General features: G+C 38.9%; 2 protein-coding genes across 2 annotated transcripts; both read left to right on the forward strand.

Annotated features, from left to right (window-relative positions):
- LOC109576732 (olfactory receptor 2M2-like) lies at nucleotides 1-927 on the forward strand. The gene has a single exon (XM_019985369.2). The coding sequence runs from the start codon at nucleotides 1-3 to the stop codon at nucleotides 925-927; it is 927 nt and encodes a 308-aa protein (XP_019840928.1).
- A 9,069-nt stretch (nucleotides 928-9,996) lies between these two features.
- On the forward strand, nucleotides 9,997-10,920 carry LOC109576845 (olfactory receptor 2M2-like). The gene has a single exon (XM_019985476.2). It carries the CDS (start codon nucleotides 9,997-9,999, stop codon nucleotides 10,918-10,920), a length of 924 nt encoding a protein of 307 aa, XP_019841035.1.
- The last annotated feature ends 7,429 nt before the right edge of the window (nucleotides 10,921-18,349 follow it).

Consider the following 18,349-nt stretch of genomic DNA (forward strand, 5'->3'; position numbering starts at 1 on the left):
ATGGAATGGGACAATCAGACATTCAACCCTGACTTCATCTTGATGGGAATTTTTAGTTACACGCCCACTCACATCTTTCTCTTCTCTCTGGTCCTGGGCATCTTCACAATGGCGTTCTTGGCAAACACTCTCATGGTCCTCCTCATCTACCTGGACACGAGGCTCCACACCCCCATGTACTTCCTCCTCAGCCAGCTCTCCCTCATGGACCTCATGCTCATCTGCACCACTGTACCCAAGATGGCCCACAGCTACCTGTCTGGCAGGAAGTCCATTTCTGTAGCAGGATGTGAAGCCCAGATCTTTTTCTATGTGTCCCTATTTGGTGCTGAGTGCTTCTTGTTGGCTGTCATGGCCTATGACCGCTATGTTGCCATTTGCTATCCTCTTCAGTACCACAGTCTCATGAACTGGAAACTCTGTGGACTCATGGCTGTCTCTACATGGATTCTTGGTGGCTTTGATGGGATTGTTGATGTAGCTGCCACTATGTCTTTCTCCTACTGTGGATCCCGAGAAATAGCTCAGTTCTTCTGTGATGTCCCAGCACTCCTGCATCTCTCATGCACGGATACTTCCACATTCGAAACACTTATTTTCATCTGTTGTGTAGTAATGCTCCTCCTCCCTTTGTCACTCATCATCATCTCCTACACACGTGTAATTATAACCGTTATTCGCATGAGTTCTGGGGAGGGTCAGCACAAGGCTTTCACCACCTGTACTTCACATCTTACTGTTGTGGGGATGTATTATGGAGCAGCTATGTTCATATATATGAGACCCACTTCTAATAGATCCCCAACTCAGGACAAGATGGTGTCAGCCTTCTACACCATTCTCACTCCCATGCTGAATCCCCTTATATACAGTCTCCGGAACAAAGATGTGGCCAAAGCATTCAGTAAGGTACTAGGGAAGAGGTAATCTAGAGAATAAAATGGATTAGTGGTTTACAGAAATTTTTTTCTGTCTTAACTCTTCTCTCTTTAAATTCATTTATTTAAAAAAAAAACAATTCAGCAAAAAGTGTATAAACTATTTCCTAAATTAGGCATCAGACTTGATAGACTCTGGGTATACATTCAGTTAATTGATATATTTTGCATTCACTGTACATTCATTTTGGTTTTAAGTGTACTTAATGAAATTCTTGAGAAGTGAGTAATTAAGTTAATAAAGTTTCACTCCCCTTTCTAGAACTAAATAATAAACAAAATTTTCCTAAATGATTTTCCTTATTTTCAAAATCCAAAATCTTATTTAAATGCTTCTATAATGACTTATGCACTGAGTTAGCTACCACACTTGCCTATTTCACTTTGTTATTAGCTCTTTCAAAATATAGGCTAACCAGAGAGGCACAGATATTTGTTCATTTACCAAAAAAAAAAAAAAAAGTTGTCCTATAATAAATATTACTTATTTTTACTTATTTTGACAGAGAAGGCTTTTTTCTTGTGTTTGACTTCCCTGATATACTGAGCATCTGTACACCTGAATAATTCTTATAGTGGAACCACTTATATTCCAGAGTTTTGGCAGATAATACAGTATCATCAACCTGTACTTTGTATATATTATAAGTCTTGTAAGTTTCATGATGCCTGGTTATAATCCAAAATTAATTCTGAGTTCTCTGATGTTCTCTGACATCATCTGGGGTGACCACCATTTCAGACAGGTGATCACAGGCAACTTTGGTCTCTGCTTCAAGCTCAGGAGAGAGGTACTATTACTTTAGAAAAAAAAGTGTTCAGGGACTCATTAAATGTAGTGTCTTGTGGGGACTGAAAACTTTTAATGAGAGTGGCAAAGTTGAAGAGCCAGGCAGTCTAGATAAGTAACTACCTAATTGGCAAGGTATAAAACTTTACACGGTTTCTTGGGACCAAGGGGCAAAGTGCCAACTAGTGAAAGGTAGAAATTATCATGATTAGCAAACTTAAAAGGACAAAGTTGTTTGATTACTTTGGTGACTTTTGACAGAGAAATAAGTCTAGGGATAATAAATATGCTTGGAAAACCAGTTAAAACATAAGCATTTCATGCTAATTAATACAATAGCAGGGCATGTGCTAGGGCTGTTGTGACACAAATGTTGCCTCATATGAGCCTAATTTAACTGTGTAGATGTAAAATCACATCGCTACAAATGTATGTGCATTTGGAATTAAAAATACTTTTTTCTGATGAATCTAGATTATTTCACATAAAAAATAATCTAATAATCATCTGCACAGTTAGATCATAAGAGATCATTTATTCCATCAACTGATTTTACATTAGACATCATTGAATACGTTGAGTAAGACTAGGATGTTTCTCTTTTTGAAAACCAATCAATAGGGACTTCCCTGGTCATCTAGTGGTTAAGAACCTGCCTCTTAATGCAGAGGACATGGGTTAGATCCCTGGTCTGGGAACTGGTATCCCACATACTGTGAGGCTACTAAGCCCTTGTGCCACAACGATTGAGCCTGTGCACAACAAGGAAGACCCAGCACAGCCAAAATAAATAAATTATAATGTTTAAAAAAAAAGATGAGAAAGCAACACTGTGTAATTCTCATGAAACATCTAATCAAGCTTCAAAGGCACTAAATAACTAAATTAGCAAATAGTAATATTGAAATATATTGTTACTCCTAGCATTAACTTATTATTTTGAAAAGTGTTTTACATTTTAAAATATTTTAATGATACGTGGTAAAAAGGGAATGATAAAATAAATATGCAGATATCCCACACAGAAGATATTTTATCTTAACCTGATGACTGTATTTCTTTGCCTATTTTTAATGACACTACATTTCAGCTAGAGTCGATGCCCTGTGTGTAATTCCCCACAATCATACCATTCACTTCTTACCTTCCCTGCCATAATCACAGACTTGAATTTGTGGTTAAATATTTCCAACAATGATATTATATTTTGCTGAGTGTATTCATAAAAATTATACAATGTGATTCAGAGATATTTATACTTTATACATTAGTTGTTATACTCTACACATAATTCTTCAACTTGCATGTTGAATCAAGTTCATTCATGTCAATTTTTAAGCACTTGTACAATATCCCACTGGATAAATTTAACATCAACTTATTTCTGCATGCTCCTATTGATGAATATTTGGGTTGATATACATTCTACATCATTACAAATAACAATTGCAATGAATTAAAAGGCTCTCTGGTATCCATTCTCTGAAGATTAGAAATAACAGTGGGAGATATTTCCATGGACAAAGGACTCTACTGAGCAGGCATGATTTTATGGATAGTGGGTCAGATAATACCCAACAAGCAGAAGCTCAGATCACATGACCATTTTTTGTGTTCCATTGTGTAGCATTAAATCTCTACAAAGCCTAGTAAACCATGAGGAGCTTCTCAAGTATTATTTCCATAGAATTGACAGAGGATCCACAGAGCATCAACATAGATCCTTTATGCACCATTGGATCTGGTATCACAAAGTCCAGTTACAAAGCAACTTGCTCAATATTCTGAATCAGCTACAAAGGAGCTTAATGTACTTGGGAACTGAGATGAAATGAATAGGAAGAATTTTAGTAAGCCTCCACCTACCCCTCATTTATCACTTATAGGGAGGAACTGTCCAACTATTCTTATTTATAGTGTTATTGGAGCTTCTGAGTATTTACTGGAAGACTCCTCCCATGGATCCTTCTCAAGGAAATAATATATGATTTCACATTTCCTGGTGATTGGAGGAACTAACACACCTCCCCAAACTGTTCAATTGATGATAAGTTTCAGGAATTTGAATCTGAGTTTCAAAGACTAGGGTCAGGCAGGAAATTTTAGGGGAAGTGGACCAGAGAGACAAATAAAAACTTAATCATTGTTGAGTGAAACTGAATGTTTGAATCACTACTGCATAAGGAAAGATAAATCAATAGTGACTAGTGATGTCTATTTTAAGACATGTGTGGCCATTTGGGGGCTTCCCTGGTGGCTCAAATGGTAAAGAATCTTCCTGTAATGCAGGAAACATAGGTTTGATCTCTGGGTCAGGAAGATACTCTGGAGAAGGGAATGGCTACCCACCCTAGTATTCTTGCCTGGAGAATTCCATGGACAGAGGAGCCTGCAGGCTACAGTCCATGTGGACACAAAGAGTTGGACATGACTGAGAGACTAATTCTTTCACTTGAATGTTTGAAATACTTCCCCCAAAATAATAGTAATAAAGTGGTACAAACAGGAAAACGCTTCATTACCTAATTAATTTTCTCAGGTTCTATGCTTATGAGTTAGCAAATAACTCTGCTCCTTTTCTTAGCCATAGTAAAGCAAAATATCTCTGGCAGCAAGCCTATGCATCATGTGAAAGCTATTTAATGAAGAACAAGCATATTTTGGGCTTATTAGTATCTTAACCTAAAAGTGTCAACTAACAAAAAAAAGTATGAGTAACTAAAAAAGCTTATTGAATAAGTTTTGCCATGAAATAGAGAACAGTAGCATACAGATGGGGAAAGAATGGAAACAGTGACAGACTATATTTTCTTGGGCTCCAAAATTACTGCAGATGGTGACTGCAGCCATGAAATTAAAAAACACTTTCTCCTCGGAAGAAAAACTATGACCAACCTAGACAGCATATTAAAAAGCAGAGAGATTACAAAGGCAAAGGAGAAAAGGAGAGATATACCCATTTGAAAGCAGAGTTCCAAAGAATAGCAAGAAGAGATAAGAAAGCCTTCCTCAGTGATGAGTGCAAAGAAATAGAGGAAAACAACAGAATGGGAAAGACTAGAGATCTCTTCAAGAAAATTACTGATACCAAGGGAACATTTCATGCAGAGATGGCTCAATAAAGGACAGACATGGTATGGACATAACAGAAGTAGAAGATATTATGAAGAGGTGGCAAGAATACACAGAAGAACTGTACAAAAAAGATCTTCATGACCCAGATAATCATGATTGTGTGATCACTCACCTAGAGCCAGACATCCTGGAATATGAAGTCAAGTGGGCTTTAGGATGCATCACTACAAACAAAGCTAGTGGAGGTGATGGAATTCCAGTTGAGCTATTTCAAATCCTAAAAGATGATGTTGTGAAAGTGCTGCACTTAATATGCCAGCAAATTTGGAACACTCAGCAGTGGCCACAGGACTGGAAAAGGTCCGTTTTCATTCCAATCCCAAAGAAAGGCAATGCCAAAAAATGCTCAAACTACCACGTAATTGCACTCATTTCACATGCTAGTAAAGTAATGCTCAAAATTATCCAAGCCAGGCTTCAGCAATACATGAACCATGAACTTCCAGATGTTCAGGCTGGTTTTAGAAAAGGCAGAGGAACCAGAGATCAAATTGCCAACATCCGCTGTATCATTGGAAAAGCAAGAGAGTTCCAGGAAAACATCTATTTCTGCTTTATTGACTATGCCAAAGCCTTTGACTGTGTGGATCACAACAAACTGTGGAAAATTCTGAAAGAGATGGGAATACCAGATCATCTGACCTGCCTCTTGAGAAATCTGTATGCAGGTCAGGAAGCAACAGTTAGAACTGGACATGAAAACAACAGACTGGTTCCAAATAGGAAAAGGAGTTCGTCAAGGCTGTATATTGTCACCCTGTTTATTCAACTTATATTCAGAGTAAATCATGAGAAATGCTGGATTGGATGAAGCACAAGCTGGAATCAAGATTGCCAGGAGAAATATCAATAACCTCAGATATGCAGATGACACCACCCTTATGGCAGAAAGTGAAGAACTAAAGAGCCTCTTGATGAAAGTGAAAGTGGAGAGTGAAAAAGTTGCCTTAAAGCTCAACATTCAGAAAACTAAGATCATGGCATTCGGTCCCATTACTTCATGGCAAATAGATGGGGAAACAGTGGAAATAGTGGCTGAATTTATTTTTTGGGGGCTCCAAAATCACTGCAGATGGTGACTGCAGCCATAAAATTAAAAGACACTTACTCCTTGGAAGGAAAGTTATGACCAACCTAGATAGCATATTAAAAAGCAGAGACTTTACTTTGCCAACAAAGGTCTGTCTAGTCAAGGCTATGGTTTTTCCAATAGTCTTGTATGGATGTGAGAACTGGACTATAAAGAAAGCTGAGGGATGAAGAATCGATGCTTCTGAAATGTGGTGTTGGAAAAGACTCTTGAGAGTCCCTTGAACTGCAAGATCAGTCCTGACCGTTCATTGGAAGGACTGATGTTGAAGCTGAAACTCCAATACTTTGGCCACCTGATAAGAAGAGCTAACTCACTGGAAAAGATCCTGATGGTGGGAAAGAGTGAAGGCAGGAGGAGAAGGGGACATCAGAGGATGAGATGGTTGGATGGCATCACCAACTCAGTGCACATGAGTTTGAGTAAACTCTGGGAGTTGGTGATGGACGGGGAGGCCTGGCATGCTGCGGTCCATGAGGTTGCAAAGAGTCGGACACGACTGAGTGACTGAACTGAATTGAACTCTAGTTTAGAGAATAAGCCATTATACAAAATAATAGGATAAAAATTAAAAAGGAAATTAATATCTGTTTTATGGACCAAATTGTGTCCCTCAAATTTTATATGTTGAAATCCCAATAACTCAGAATGTGGCCTTATATGGAGATATGGTCCTTACAGAGGTAATCAAGTTAACAGGAGATCACTAGGGTGAGTGTTAATCCAAATGACTAGCATCCTTATAAAAAGAGGAAATATGGAAACAGACACAAACACAGCAAGATTGCCATGTGAAGATGAGGGAATATATTAGGGTTATTTTCTACAAGCCAGGGAGTACTAAAGATTGCCAGCAATCACCAGAAGCTAGGTGAGAGGCATATAACTGTTTCTTCCTTGTAGTTCTCAGGAGGAACCAGTTTTGCTGACTCCTTGAAGTGACATTTCTAGCCCAGAATTGTGAGACAGTAAGTTTTTATTGTTTAGTACTCCTAGTTTTTGATAACTTGTTATGGTAGTATAACAAATATAATACAATTAAATGCCAAAAGTGTGATTATAGTAATAATGTTTGAGATAGCTGAAGCTGTTATTTTCTGAATTCATATTTTGGATTAAGCTTTATGTTGAGTAATTTATAAAAGTAATCTTCTGTAATTCTTGCAACAATCCTGAGAGACAGATATTAGTCTCACTATAGATTTTATTTTTAAACAATAGAGAAATCTTGATAATATCACTGTTGGCAGTACAGCAGTGATTGAAACTCAGATATGTCTAATCTCAAAATGGATGTCCCTGATCAGCACTTTGCATCACTTCTGGGAAAGAGCAGTAGAAGGAGCCACATGATTGAGTTTAGTAAGTTGGGAGCATATTGTCTATCAAAATGCAATAGAGTTCATGGGATGATGCCATTATTCTAGAGGTGGAATAAAGAAACAAACTGAAAATGTTGCAGTGGCTTGAAAAATGAAGCATTACTGTTCATGAAGGAAGTATGTTGAGACCTCACATCAGAAAATATGGATGAATGTAGAATTGTCAGAGTTTATGATGAAAAATTATGAGAAGAAACCTCTTGAGATGGTGGATATAACTTCTGGTGCAGTAGCCCAAGCCTCAATATAAATAGCTGCTATTTGTTCTGAGAATTTGGAACTTGTGGAGGATTTTAAAGAGGAGAGTGACATAACTCAATGGTATTAAAAAGAGTAATCAGAGAATATTTCATCCAGGGGATGGGAAATGATAGACTTACTTTACTGAAAATTGAATGATGCTTCTGGGAAAACAGAAGAAATTTTCAGAAGTAGTGTACCTTTCCAAAAGAGACCAACTTATCTCTATATGAAATACCATGAGAAGGTCCTCTTTGAAGCAGGAAGATGGACTACAACAATGGTTCTCAAACATTAGCCAGCATCTAAATCACTTGCAGGCTTATTTAAACATCGTTTTGATTCAGTAGGTCTGGTGGTACCTGGGAATGTGCATTTTGAAGCACACGGAATCTTTGTCCTTCAAAAGGCATGAGGAAACTTAGGTTGAGGTTAAGTTGATCAGGGTTCTAAATTAGTATTAGTGTCTAAGTAGAGTAGACCAAAGCACATTATAGCCCTCATAGTCTCCTACCACAAACCACACACATGAATGCTGATTTCACCACAAAATAGTGAAGGAAGGGCAATCCAGAATGGACATGCAATCTCCAGAGCAAGAAGAGTGACAGTAGAAGAAAACAGGAAAGATACTGTTTGCAAATGATACCCACAGTGCAATGATGGGTCACCTGCCACAGTCCAACATCAAAACAGGAGATGTAGTCTCTGGATAATAGAATTGCATACACATTCTACTAATGAAGAGACGAGAGCAAGGACAGGGAAATTTTGGCTGGGCTTGAAAGTTCTAAAACATTGAGGGACCCTCCTTTTTTTGGCCACACCATGTGGCATGTGGGATCTTAGTTCCCTGACCAGGGATTGAACCCCCAATCCCCTGCATGCAGTCTTAACCACTGGGCTGCCAGGGAAATCCATGAGGGACCCTCTCTAAGAAAAAAAGAATATACAATGGTGAATAAAACACTGATAGGTCCTTCTAATGGACTTTCAGTTCAGTTCAGTTCAGTTGCCCAGTCGTGTCCAACTCTTTGCGACCCCATGAAATCGCAGCATGTCAGGCCTCCCTGTCCATCACCAACTCCTGGAGTTTACCCAAACGCACATCCATCGAGTCGGTGATGCCATCCAGCCATCTCATCCTCTGTCATCCTCTTCTCCTCTTGCCCCCAATCCCTCCAGCATCAGGGTCCTTTCCAATGAGTCAACTCTTTGGATGAGGTGGCCAAAGTATTGGAGTTTCAGCTTCAGCATCAGTCCTTCCAATGAACACCCAGGACTGATCTCCTTCAGAATGGACTGGCTGGATCTCCTTGCAGTCCAAGGGACTCTCAAGAGTCTTTTCCAACACCACAGTTTAAAAGCATCAATTCTTAGGTGCTCAGCCTTCTTCACAGTCCAACTCTCACATCCATACATGACCACAGGAAAAACCATAGCCTTGACTAGACGAACCTTTGTTGGCAAAGTAATGTCTCTGCTTTTTAATATGCTATCTAGGTTGGTCATAACTTTCCTTCCAAGGAGTAAGCGTCTTTTAATTTCATGGCTGCAATCACCATCTGCAGTGATTTTGGAGACCCAGAAAATAAAGTCTGACACTGTTTCCACTATTTCCCCATCTATTTCCCATGAAGTGATGGGACCAGATGCCATGATCTTAGTTTTCTGAATGTTGAGCTTTAAGCCAACTTTTTCACTCTCCTCTTTCACTTTCAGCTTCAGTGAAATCCTACTCTGGGTAGGGAGATCTCAAGTTACTGCCCTTTCAAACTGAAACATAAATTAAAATTCTGTCTTTTTTTTTACTTTCTCATCCACAATTAAATATTCATGATGTATAAATTACTTGCAATTATTCTGAACTGGAATTTCATCATCTACATTATTGTATAAGTAGTAATCCTGCTTAGTCATTAAATTTGGTACACAAATAAGAGTATATAAATGCAAATGTTAATATATCTTGGCAACAATAGATTATTAGTTATAGTTATTTTACTATACTATATAGGCAATGACATTAAAATGCTCTCTTCCTCTGTTTTAGAATTTATTACATACTTACATATGATAAGTTTATGGATATAATCCTATCTAATAATAGGTTATATGTTTCTCAATGAGTCAAATGCTCTGTCTAGATGCTGTGATTTGTATGTTTAATAATCACAACAACCCAATTAACAAGTTATTTCTACTATGTAAAGGAAGTAAAATGAAACACATAGAAATAACCTGTCAGTGGACATGCAGGTTGGTGGAACTTGAGTGTGATGAACACCACCTGACTACAAAGTCTCTACTCGTTCTTTTCCAGTCCTGACATATCATGTATGTTGGTTTATAAATATAGCACATAAGGTAATATGTAATGTTTATAACTTCTTGTGGTTCTAGATACAGAAAATATTCATCATGGAATGGGACAATCAGACATTCAACCCTGACTTCATCTTGATGGGAATTTTTAGTTACACGCCCACTCACGTCTTTCTCTTCTCTCTGGTCCTGGGCATCTTCACAATGGCGCTCTTGGCAAACACTCTCATGGTCCTCCTCATCTATCTGGACACGCGGCTCCACACCCCCATGTACTTCCTCCTCAGCCAGCTCTCCCTCATGGACTTCATGATCATCTGCACCACTGTACCCAAGATGGCCCACAGCTACCTGTCTGGCAGGAAGTCCATTTCTGTAGCAGGATATGAAGCTGAGATATGTTTCTGTGTGTCCCTATGTGGTGCTGAGTGCTTCTTGCTGGCTGTCATGGCCTATGACCGCTATGTTGCCATTTGCTACCCTCTTCAGTACCCCAGTCTCATGAACTGGAACCTTTGTAGACTCATGGCTGCCTCTTCATGGTTCCTTGGTGTCTTTGATGGCATTGTTGATGTAGCTGTTACGCTGTCCTTCTCCTATTGTTCCCAAGCAATATCCCAGTTCTTCTGTGATGTCCCAGCACTCCTACATCTCTCATGCATGGATACTTCCACATTTGAAACACTTATTTTCATCTGTTGTGAAGTAATGCTCCTCCTCCCTTTGTCACTCATCAACATCTCATACACACGTGTAATTATAACCATCATTCGCATGAGTTCTGGGGAGGTTTGGCACAAGACTTTCACCATCTGTACTTCACATCTTATTGTGGTGGGGCTGTATTATGGAGTGGCTATGTTCATATATAAGAGACCCACTTCTAATCGATCCCCAGCCCAGGACAAGATGGTGTCAGCCTTCTACACCATTCTCACTCCGATGCTGAATCCCCTTATATACAGCCTCCAGAACAAAGATGTGGCCAAAGTATTCAGTAAGGTACTAGGGAAGAAGTAATCTAGAGAACAAATTGGATAATGGTTTACAGGGATTCTTTTTTCTCTCATAACTACTCTCTCTTGCACATTTATTTGTGAAAAAAATGAAGCCCCACGTGATTTAGTAACAAATACACACAGACTATATATCTGTGTGTGTGTGTGCATATATATATGTATTTACATATACATATTTGTATATAGGCTTTCCAGGTGGTGTCAATGCAGGAGACACAAGTGATGAAGGTTTGATCCCTAGGTCAGAAAGATCCCCTAGAGGAGGTTATGGCAACCCACTCCAGTAATCTTGCCTGGAGAATCTCCATGGACAGAGGAGCCTGGCGGGCTACAGTCCATGGGTCACAGAGTCAGACACAACAAAGCATGCACGCATGCTTGGTGATGTCAGCATCCTTTCTACCCCTCCTTATCCCTAAACTATTAATGCATTTTAGTAGTTCAGTTTTTTTTTTTTTTCTTGCCTGTGCTGCACGGGTTTGTGGGATCTTATTTCTCTGACCAGAGATCGAACCCAGACCCTCAGTAGTGAAAGCACTGAGCCCTAACCACTGGACTGCCATTTTGGCAGACAGTAGATTCATAGACAATGATACGAAGTAATAGAGACATCCCAGTTTCTCATATTGGTAAGAAACATCTTGAAAAACTAGAGTACAATAATACAACCAGAATGTTGACATTGATACAGTCAAGAAACAGAACACCTTTGAAACCACGAAGATTTTTCATGTGGCCTTAAATCACACCTGCCTCACTACCTCATCCTTACCCATGGAAGACACTAAGCTCTTCTCTATTTGTGCAATTTTATCATTTTAAGAATGCCATATATGTGGGATTATACAGTTGTTTGTAACATTTTGGGATTGACTTTTTCATCTAGAGTGGTTATTTCAATATTATTTGTTGTTAAGTGAGTTATATTAATATTTTTACTTGTGGTCTTAAAATTGATTTTTCTAAAGGCAAGACAATGTGGAAGCACTATCAACTTTCATTGTTTATTAATGAGGATAATTATAATTTGTTTCTTAATAAATTGCTTGACAGTATCTCATCATTGCCTGGTGTTTATTCCTATGTAGTATCATTATGACAACTAAACTTCACTTTTTGAGTCATTAATTTCTACTTTTCTTAAAAACAGATGATGAAAATCTGTGCAGTTGATTGTCATTGCTGAGAAGTTTCACAGGGCTTATTAAGGCAAAACTTACCCCAATGAATTTCTTGGTATTCAAAAACACAGGGTCAGTTTTTGAAAAACTGCCTAGATTGAAGGGAAAAATTGTATCAAGCTTAGATATAGATATCTATCAAGCTTAGATAGAGATGAAACACAGAGTTAAATTGATGATCTTTTTCATTGTTCTCATCTCAGGGCTCATTTTGAAATAAGTGCTTGACCTGTGCAGGTGCTGTATTTGCTTATGATGCTTACAGAGGTGAAGCATCATATATCCACTGGTCCAGCACATAGAACCCAGGAAGAAGGTATTTCGAAGAACCATGAATGTGAGAAAGAACCATCTAGTTAGGTCATCCATTTATTTCCCAAATGAAGCAGGACTCTGGATAGAGATCTATTCCTTAAGGCTGTAACTGAGATTACTAAGTTAGAAGATATGAGTAGATTAAGCATCCAGATGTATAGAAAGGAATAAAAGACGTACAGTGGGTTTCTGGCTTTAAATGATGCCCAGTAAGAGCTACCAGGGTAATGGTGATGGCTTGAAGAATGCTTAAACAACTTGTCAAACAGATGGAAAGGTCACATGCTACTCTGTGTAGGCAAGCATTTGTCTTACATATAATATCATCTATGAGAGTTCTGAACCCCAAAGCTGCTCATGCCTCAGGGATTCCTGTAGTACAAACTAGAAACATATAAACCAAGGATAAGTGGGTTATTATGAGGCATATGAACCTCTGTTTGATGCTCACAAAGAAAATATGAGGGTAGCACACAAAGAGAATGGCATTCCCCAAAACACCAAGTCCAGTTTGAAAGAGAAAAGCAATTCCCAGGATGCCATCCCTTGAAATCATTCTGACATTTCATAGATTGAAGGACTTCAGGATAAACTTCTGACTGTGTGGATCATAACAAACTGTGGAAAATTCTTAGAGATGGGAATACCAGACCACCTGACCCGCCTCCTGAGAAATCTGTATGCAGGTCAAGAAGCAACAGTTCGAACTGGATATGGAACAGCAGACTGCTTCCAAATCAGGAAAGGAGTACATCAAGGCTGTATTTTGTGACCCTGCTTATTTAATTTATATGCAGAATACATCACGTGAAATGCCAGGCAGAATGAAGCACAAGCTGGAATCAAAATTGCTGGGAGAAAGATCAATAACCTCAGATACACAGATGACACCACCCTTATAGCAGAAAGTGAAGAAGACCTAAAGAGCCTCTTGATGAAAGTGAAAGAGAGTGAAAAAGTTGGCTTAAAACTCAACATTCAGAAAACTAAGATCATGGCATCTAGTCCCATCACTTCTTGGCAAATAGACGGGGGAACAATGGAAACAGTGAGAGACTTTATTTTATTGGGCTCCAAAATCAGTGCAGATGGTGACTGCAGCCACAAAATTAAAATGTTTGCTCCTTGGAAGAAAAGCTATGACTAACCTAGATAGCATATTAAAAAGCAGAGACATTATTTTGCCAACTAAGGTCCTTCTAGTCAAAGGTATGGTTTTTCCAGTAGTCATGTATGGATGTGAGAGTTGGACTATAAAGAAAGCTCAGTGCTGAAGAAGTGATGCTTTTGAACTGTGGTGTTGAAGAAGACTCTTGAGAGTCCTTTGGACTGCAAGGAGATCCAACCAGTCAATCCTAAAGGAAATCAGTCTTGAATATTCTTTGGAAGGACTGATGCTGAGGCTGAAACTCCAATACTTTGGCCACCTCATGCGAAGAGTTGACTCATTGGAAAAGACCCTGATGCTGGGAGGGATTGGGGGCAGCAGGAGAAGGGGATGGCAGATGGCTGGATGGCATCCCTGACTCAATGGACATGAGTTTGAGTAAGCTCGAGGAGTTGGTGATGGACAGGGAAGCCTGGCGCGCTGCAGTCCATGCGGTTGCAAAGAGTCAGACATGACTGAGTGATTGAACTGAACTGAATCTGTTTTTTTAAATTCCTCATTTTAGTAATTATTTCCTGTGACCTCAAGAGGCATTAAACTAGTAGAGAGTAAAGGGAGATGGAGGTGTACAAAGAAGTATTGTGTGGGTGTTAGAAGAAAAATAGTAAGTATGGGAAAAATAAGAAGAGATACAAACTATGTGTATAAGAGGAAAGTGTTAGAAAAGGAAAACATTTACAGAAGAAAGAGAAAGGGTGAGGAGGGAAAGTGGTGAACTCAGGAGAAATGGTAATGAGGAAATGACAAAAAGCAAAGTTAGGGAGGAAGTTTAGCATTGAAAAACATATCACAAGGGAAATTAAAGCCCATCAAAATGTAGTGGGAAGGGAAGAAATGAAAGAAAAGGTGCGAGTACAGTAGACTGGGATGAGAGAACCAGGCACTTAGCATGTCCTTCCTTCTTCCTTGGTGAATTGCAATTATGACCTTCAGCAATTTTCTGCTCCTTCTTCTGCCACCAGGCTACTGGTAAAGGCATAGTGATTCATTTAGGAAGATAAATATTAATAAGTGCTGTTTTGTGAGTCAATAAATTTAAGGCAGTTCACTCATGGTTTTTGGGCTCTGCATGTGAAGCAATTTCCCACACTGAACACCTTATTACTGAATGAACTGGTATGCAGAAAGCTTGAAGATTTACATGTGCGTGGGTCTATTACTTTAAAGATTGAGAAAGAAATATTTAAAGATCAGTATATCATGGAACAACAGACTGGTTCCAAATAGGAAAAGGAGTAGGTCAAGGCTGTATATTGTCACCCTGCTTATTTAACTTCTATGCAGAGTACATCATGAGAAACGCTGGACTGGAAGAAGCACAAGCTGGAATCAAGATTGCCAGGAGAAATATCAGTAACCTCAGATAGGCAGATGACACCACCCTTATGGCAGAAAGTGAAGAAGAACTAAAGAGCCTCTTGATGAAAGTGAAAGTGGAGAGTGAAAAACTTGGCTTAAAGCTCAACATACAGAAAACGAAGATCATGGCATCCAGTCCCATCACTTCATGGGAAATAGATGGGGAAACAGTGGAAACAGTGTCAGACTTTATTTTTTGGGCTCCAAAATCACTGCAGATGGTGACTGCAGCCATGAAATTAAAAGACGCTTACTCCTTGGAAGGAAAGTTATGACCAACCTAGATAGCATATTAAAAAGCAGAGACATCACTTTGCCAACAAAGGTCCGTCTAGTCAAGGCTATGGTTTCCCCAGTAGTCATGTATGGATGTGAGAGTTGGACTGTGAAGAAAGCTGAGAGCCAAAGAATTCATGCTTTTGAACTGTGGTGTTGGAGAAGATTCTTGAGAGTCCCTTGGACTGCAAGGAGATCCAACCAGTCCATTCTAAAGGAGATCAGTCCTGGGTGTTCATTGGAAGGACTGATGCTGAAGCTGAAACTCCAGTACTTTGGCCACCTCATGCAAAGAGTTGACTCACTGGAAAAGACTCTGATGCTGGGAGGGATTGGGGGCAGGAGGAGAAGGGAATGACAGAGGATGAGATGGCTGGATGGCATCACTGACTCGATGGACGTGAGTCTGAGTGAACTCTGGGAGTTGGTGATGGACAGGGAGACCTGGCGTGCTGCAATTCATGGGGTCACAAAGAGCTGGACACGACTGAGCGATTGAACTGAACTGAACTGAACTGATATATTCCAGTGAGCTTTCCTTAATGTTCTAATCCATTGGTTAAAATAACACTATTTAGAACACATTGTTCCACATTCCATGAGAATTCAGCATTTCTAAATAATTAAGCATTGCTAATTGTGTTGGTTGCTTTAGGGTTATTTGAAAACTGTGAAAAGAATCTTGTGAATGGGCTACATGTGGTTAAAACAATTTTCATTTTAAATGAACCATTTGTAAAAATGTGAAAGTCAAGGCAGCAACTTAGATATTTCAAACTGGTGGTCCAAGGCCTAATTTAAGAACAAGCCTGTACCGGTTTTCCATTGAGAAATATGTGAAACTAAATTTAAAATAGAAATATAAAAGATAGTTTTAAGAGGAAAATTAATAGTACTGCTAGGTAGTAACCTAGTAGGTAGTAGCAGGTTAGTAGCATTGGTAGTAACCTGCTAGGAAATTACAAGTGTGATTTTGAGAATATTTAAAATTTTGGGGTCACTCAATTTTTCAAATATAAGCCTCATATTTTCCCACCCACTAGGAAGGTAGCCTCCCACTTTATCTTTTAAGGACTTTTCAAAGAGTTGTTGTTCAGTCAGTCATTCGTGTCTGACTCTTTGCAACCCCGTGGACTGTAGCACACCAGGCTTCCCAATCCTTCACTATCTCTTGGAGTTTGCTCAAACTCATGTCCATCGAGTCGGTGATGCCATCCAGCCATCTCATCCTCTGTTGTCCCCTTCTCCTCCTGCCTTCCATCTTGCCCAGCATTAGGGTCTTTTCAAATGAGTCAGTTCTTCGCATCAGATGGCCAAAGTATTGGAGCCTCAGCTTCAGTATCAGTCCTTTCAATGAATATTCAGGATTGACTTCCTTCAAGATTGACTGGTTTGATCTCCTTTCTGTTCAACGAACTCTCAGGAGTCCTCTAGCACCGCAGTTTGAAAGCATCGGTTCTTCAGCACTCAGCCTTCTTTACAGTCCAACACTCATATCCATACATGACTACTGGAAAAACCATAGCTTTGACTAGACAGACTGTTTTTGGCAAAGTGATGTCTCTGCTTTTTAATACGTTGTCTAGGTTTGTCATAGCTTTTCTTTCAAGGAGCAAGCATCTTTTAATTTCATGACTGAAGTCACTGTCCTCAATGATTTTAGAGTACCAAAAAATAAAGTCTCTAACTGTTTCCATTGTTTCCCCATCTACTTGCCATGAGGTGATAGGACCAGATGCCATAATCTGAGTTTCTTGAATGTTGAGTTTCAAACCAACTTTTTCATTCTCCTCTTTCACCTTCATCAAGATGCTCTTTAGTTCCTCTTCACTTTTTACCATTAGGGTGGTGTCATCTTCATATCCGAGATTATTGATTTCTCCCGGCAATCTCCCGGCAATCTTCCAGCCTGTGATTCATCCAGCCCAGCATTTCGCACGATGTACTCTGCATATAAGTTAAATAAGCAGAGTGACAATACACAGCATTGATTTACTCCTTGCCTAATTTTGAACCAGTCCATTGTTCCACATCTGTTTCTATGCTTCTTGACCTGCACTCAGGTTTCTCAGGAAGCAGGTAAGGTGATCTGGCATTCCCATCTCTTGAAGAATTTTTCACCATTTGCTGTGATCCACACAAAGAAAGGTTTTATTTTAGTGTGATCAATGAAGCAGATGTTTTCCTGGAATTCCTTTGCTTTCTCTATGACCCAGTGAATGTTGGCAATTTGATCTCTGGTTACTCTACCTTTGCTAAATCCAGCTTGTACATCTGCATGTTCTCGGTTCACATACTGCTGAAATCTAGCTTGAAGGATTTTGAGCATAACCTTACTAGCATGTGAAATGAGCACAATTGTGCAGTAGTTTGAATATTCTTTGGCATTGCCCTTCTTTGGGACTGGAATGAAAACTGACCTTTTTCAGTCCTGTGGCCACTGCTAAGTTTTCTAAATTTGCTGACATAGGTAAAGATGGTCAAAAATAAAGTAAGTCCTGAGGAGGTAATGTACAACATGCTGATTTTTTTTTAAAAGAGGTTACACTGAAAATATACTAAAATGGACAGTATGTTGGGTCATAATTGAAGCCTCGCTTCAAAGGACCAGAAGCATTCACTTTGCTATTGGTTACAGTGCATTATACTAGAAATCAATAATAAAAAGGTAATCAGATAATCTATACCTGCTTGGAAATTATGGAACATACTCCTAAATAACACGTGTCAAAACAGAAACCACAATAAAAAATAAATATTTTTACTCAATTATATAGGCACATCATATTAAAATTTGTGGATGGTGCAAAAGAAAAAGGAAATTTTATAGATGTGAATGCACTTCAGAACATAAGAATGCCTGAAAATATGTAGACTAATCTTCCATCTCAAAAAAACTGAGCAAAAGAATAGGAACTCAAACTCAAAGGAAGCACAAGCAAAACAAAAAGGGATGCACAAGAAAATAAACATACAGTGGGAGATAATTAACAAAGCAACCAAGAATGGCTCTTTGAAATACATTCTTGTCAAATGCAAATAAAATAGTCACCAAAGTAGACCATGTCCTGAGCCATCAAATGAGTATCTGTAAATTTAAAATTGAAATTTCACAAAATACCAAATTAGAA

The sequence above is a fragment of the Bos indicus genome, chromosome 23, assembly GCF_029378745.1.
Source record: "Bos indicus isolate NIAB-ARS_2022 breed Sahiwal x Tharparkar chromosome 23, NIAB-ARS_B.indTharparkar_mat_pri_1.0, whole genome shotgun sequence".
Taxonomy (NCBI): Eukaryota; Metazoa; Chordata; class Mammalia; order Artiodactyla; family Bovidae; genus Bos; species Bos indicus.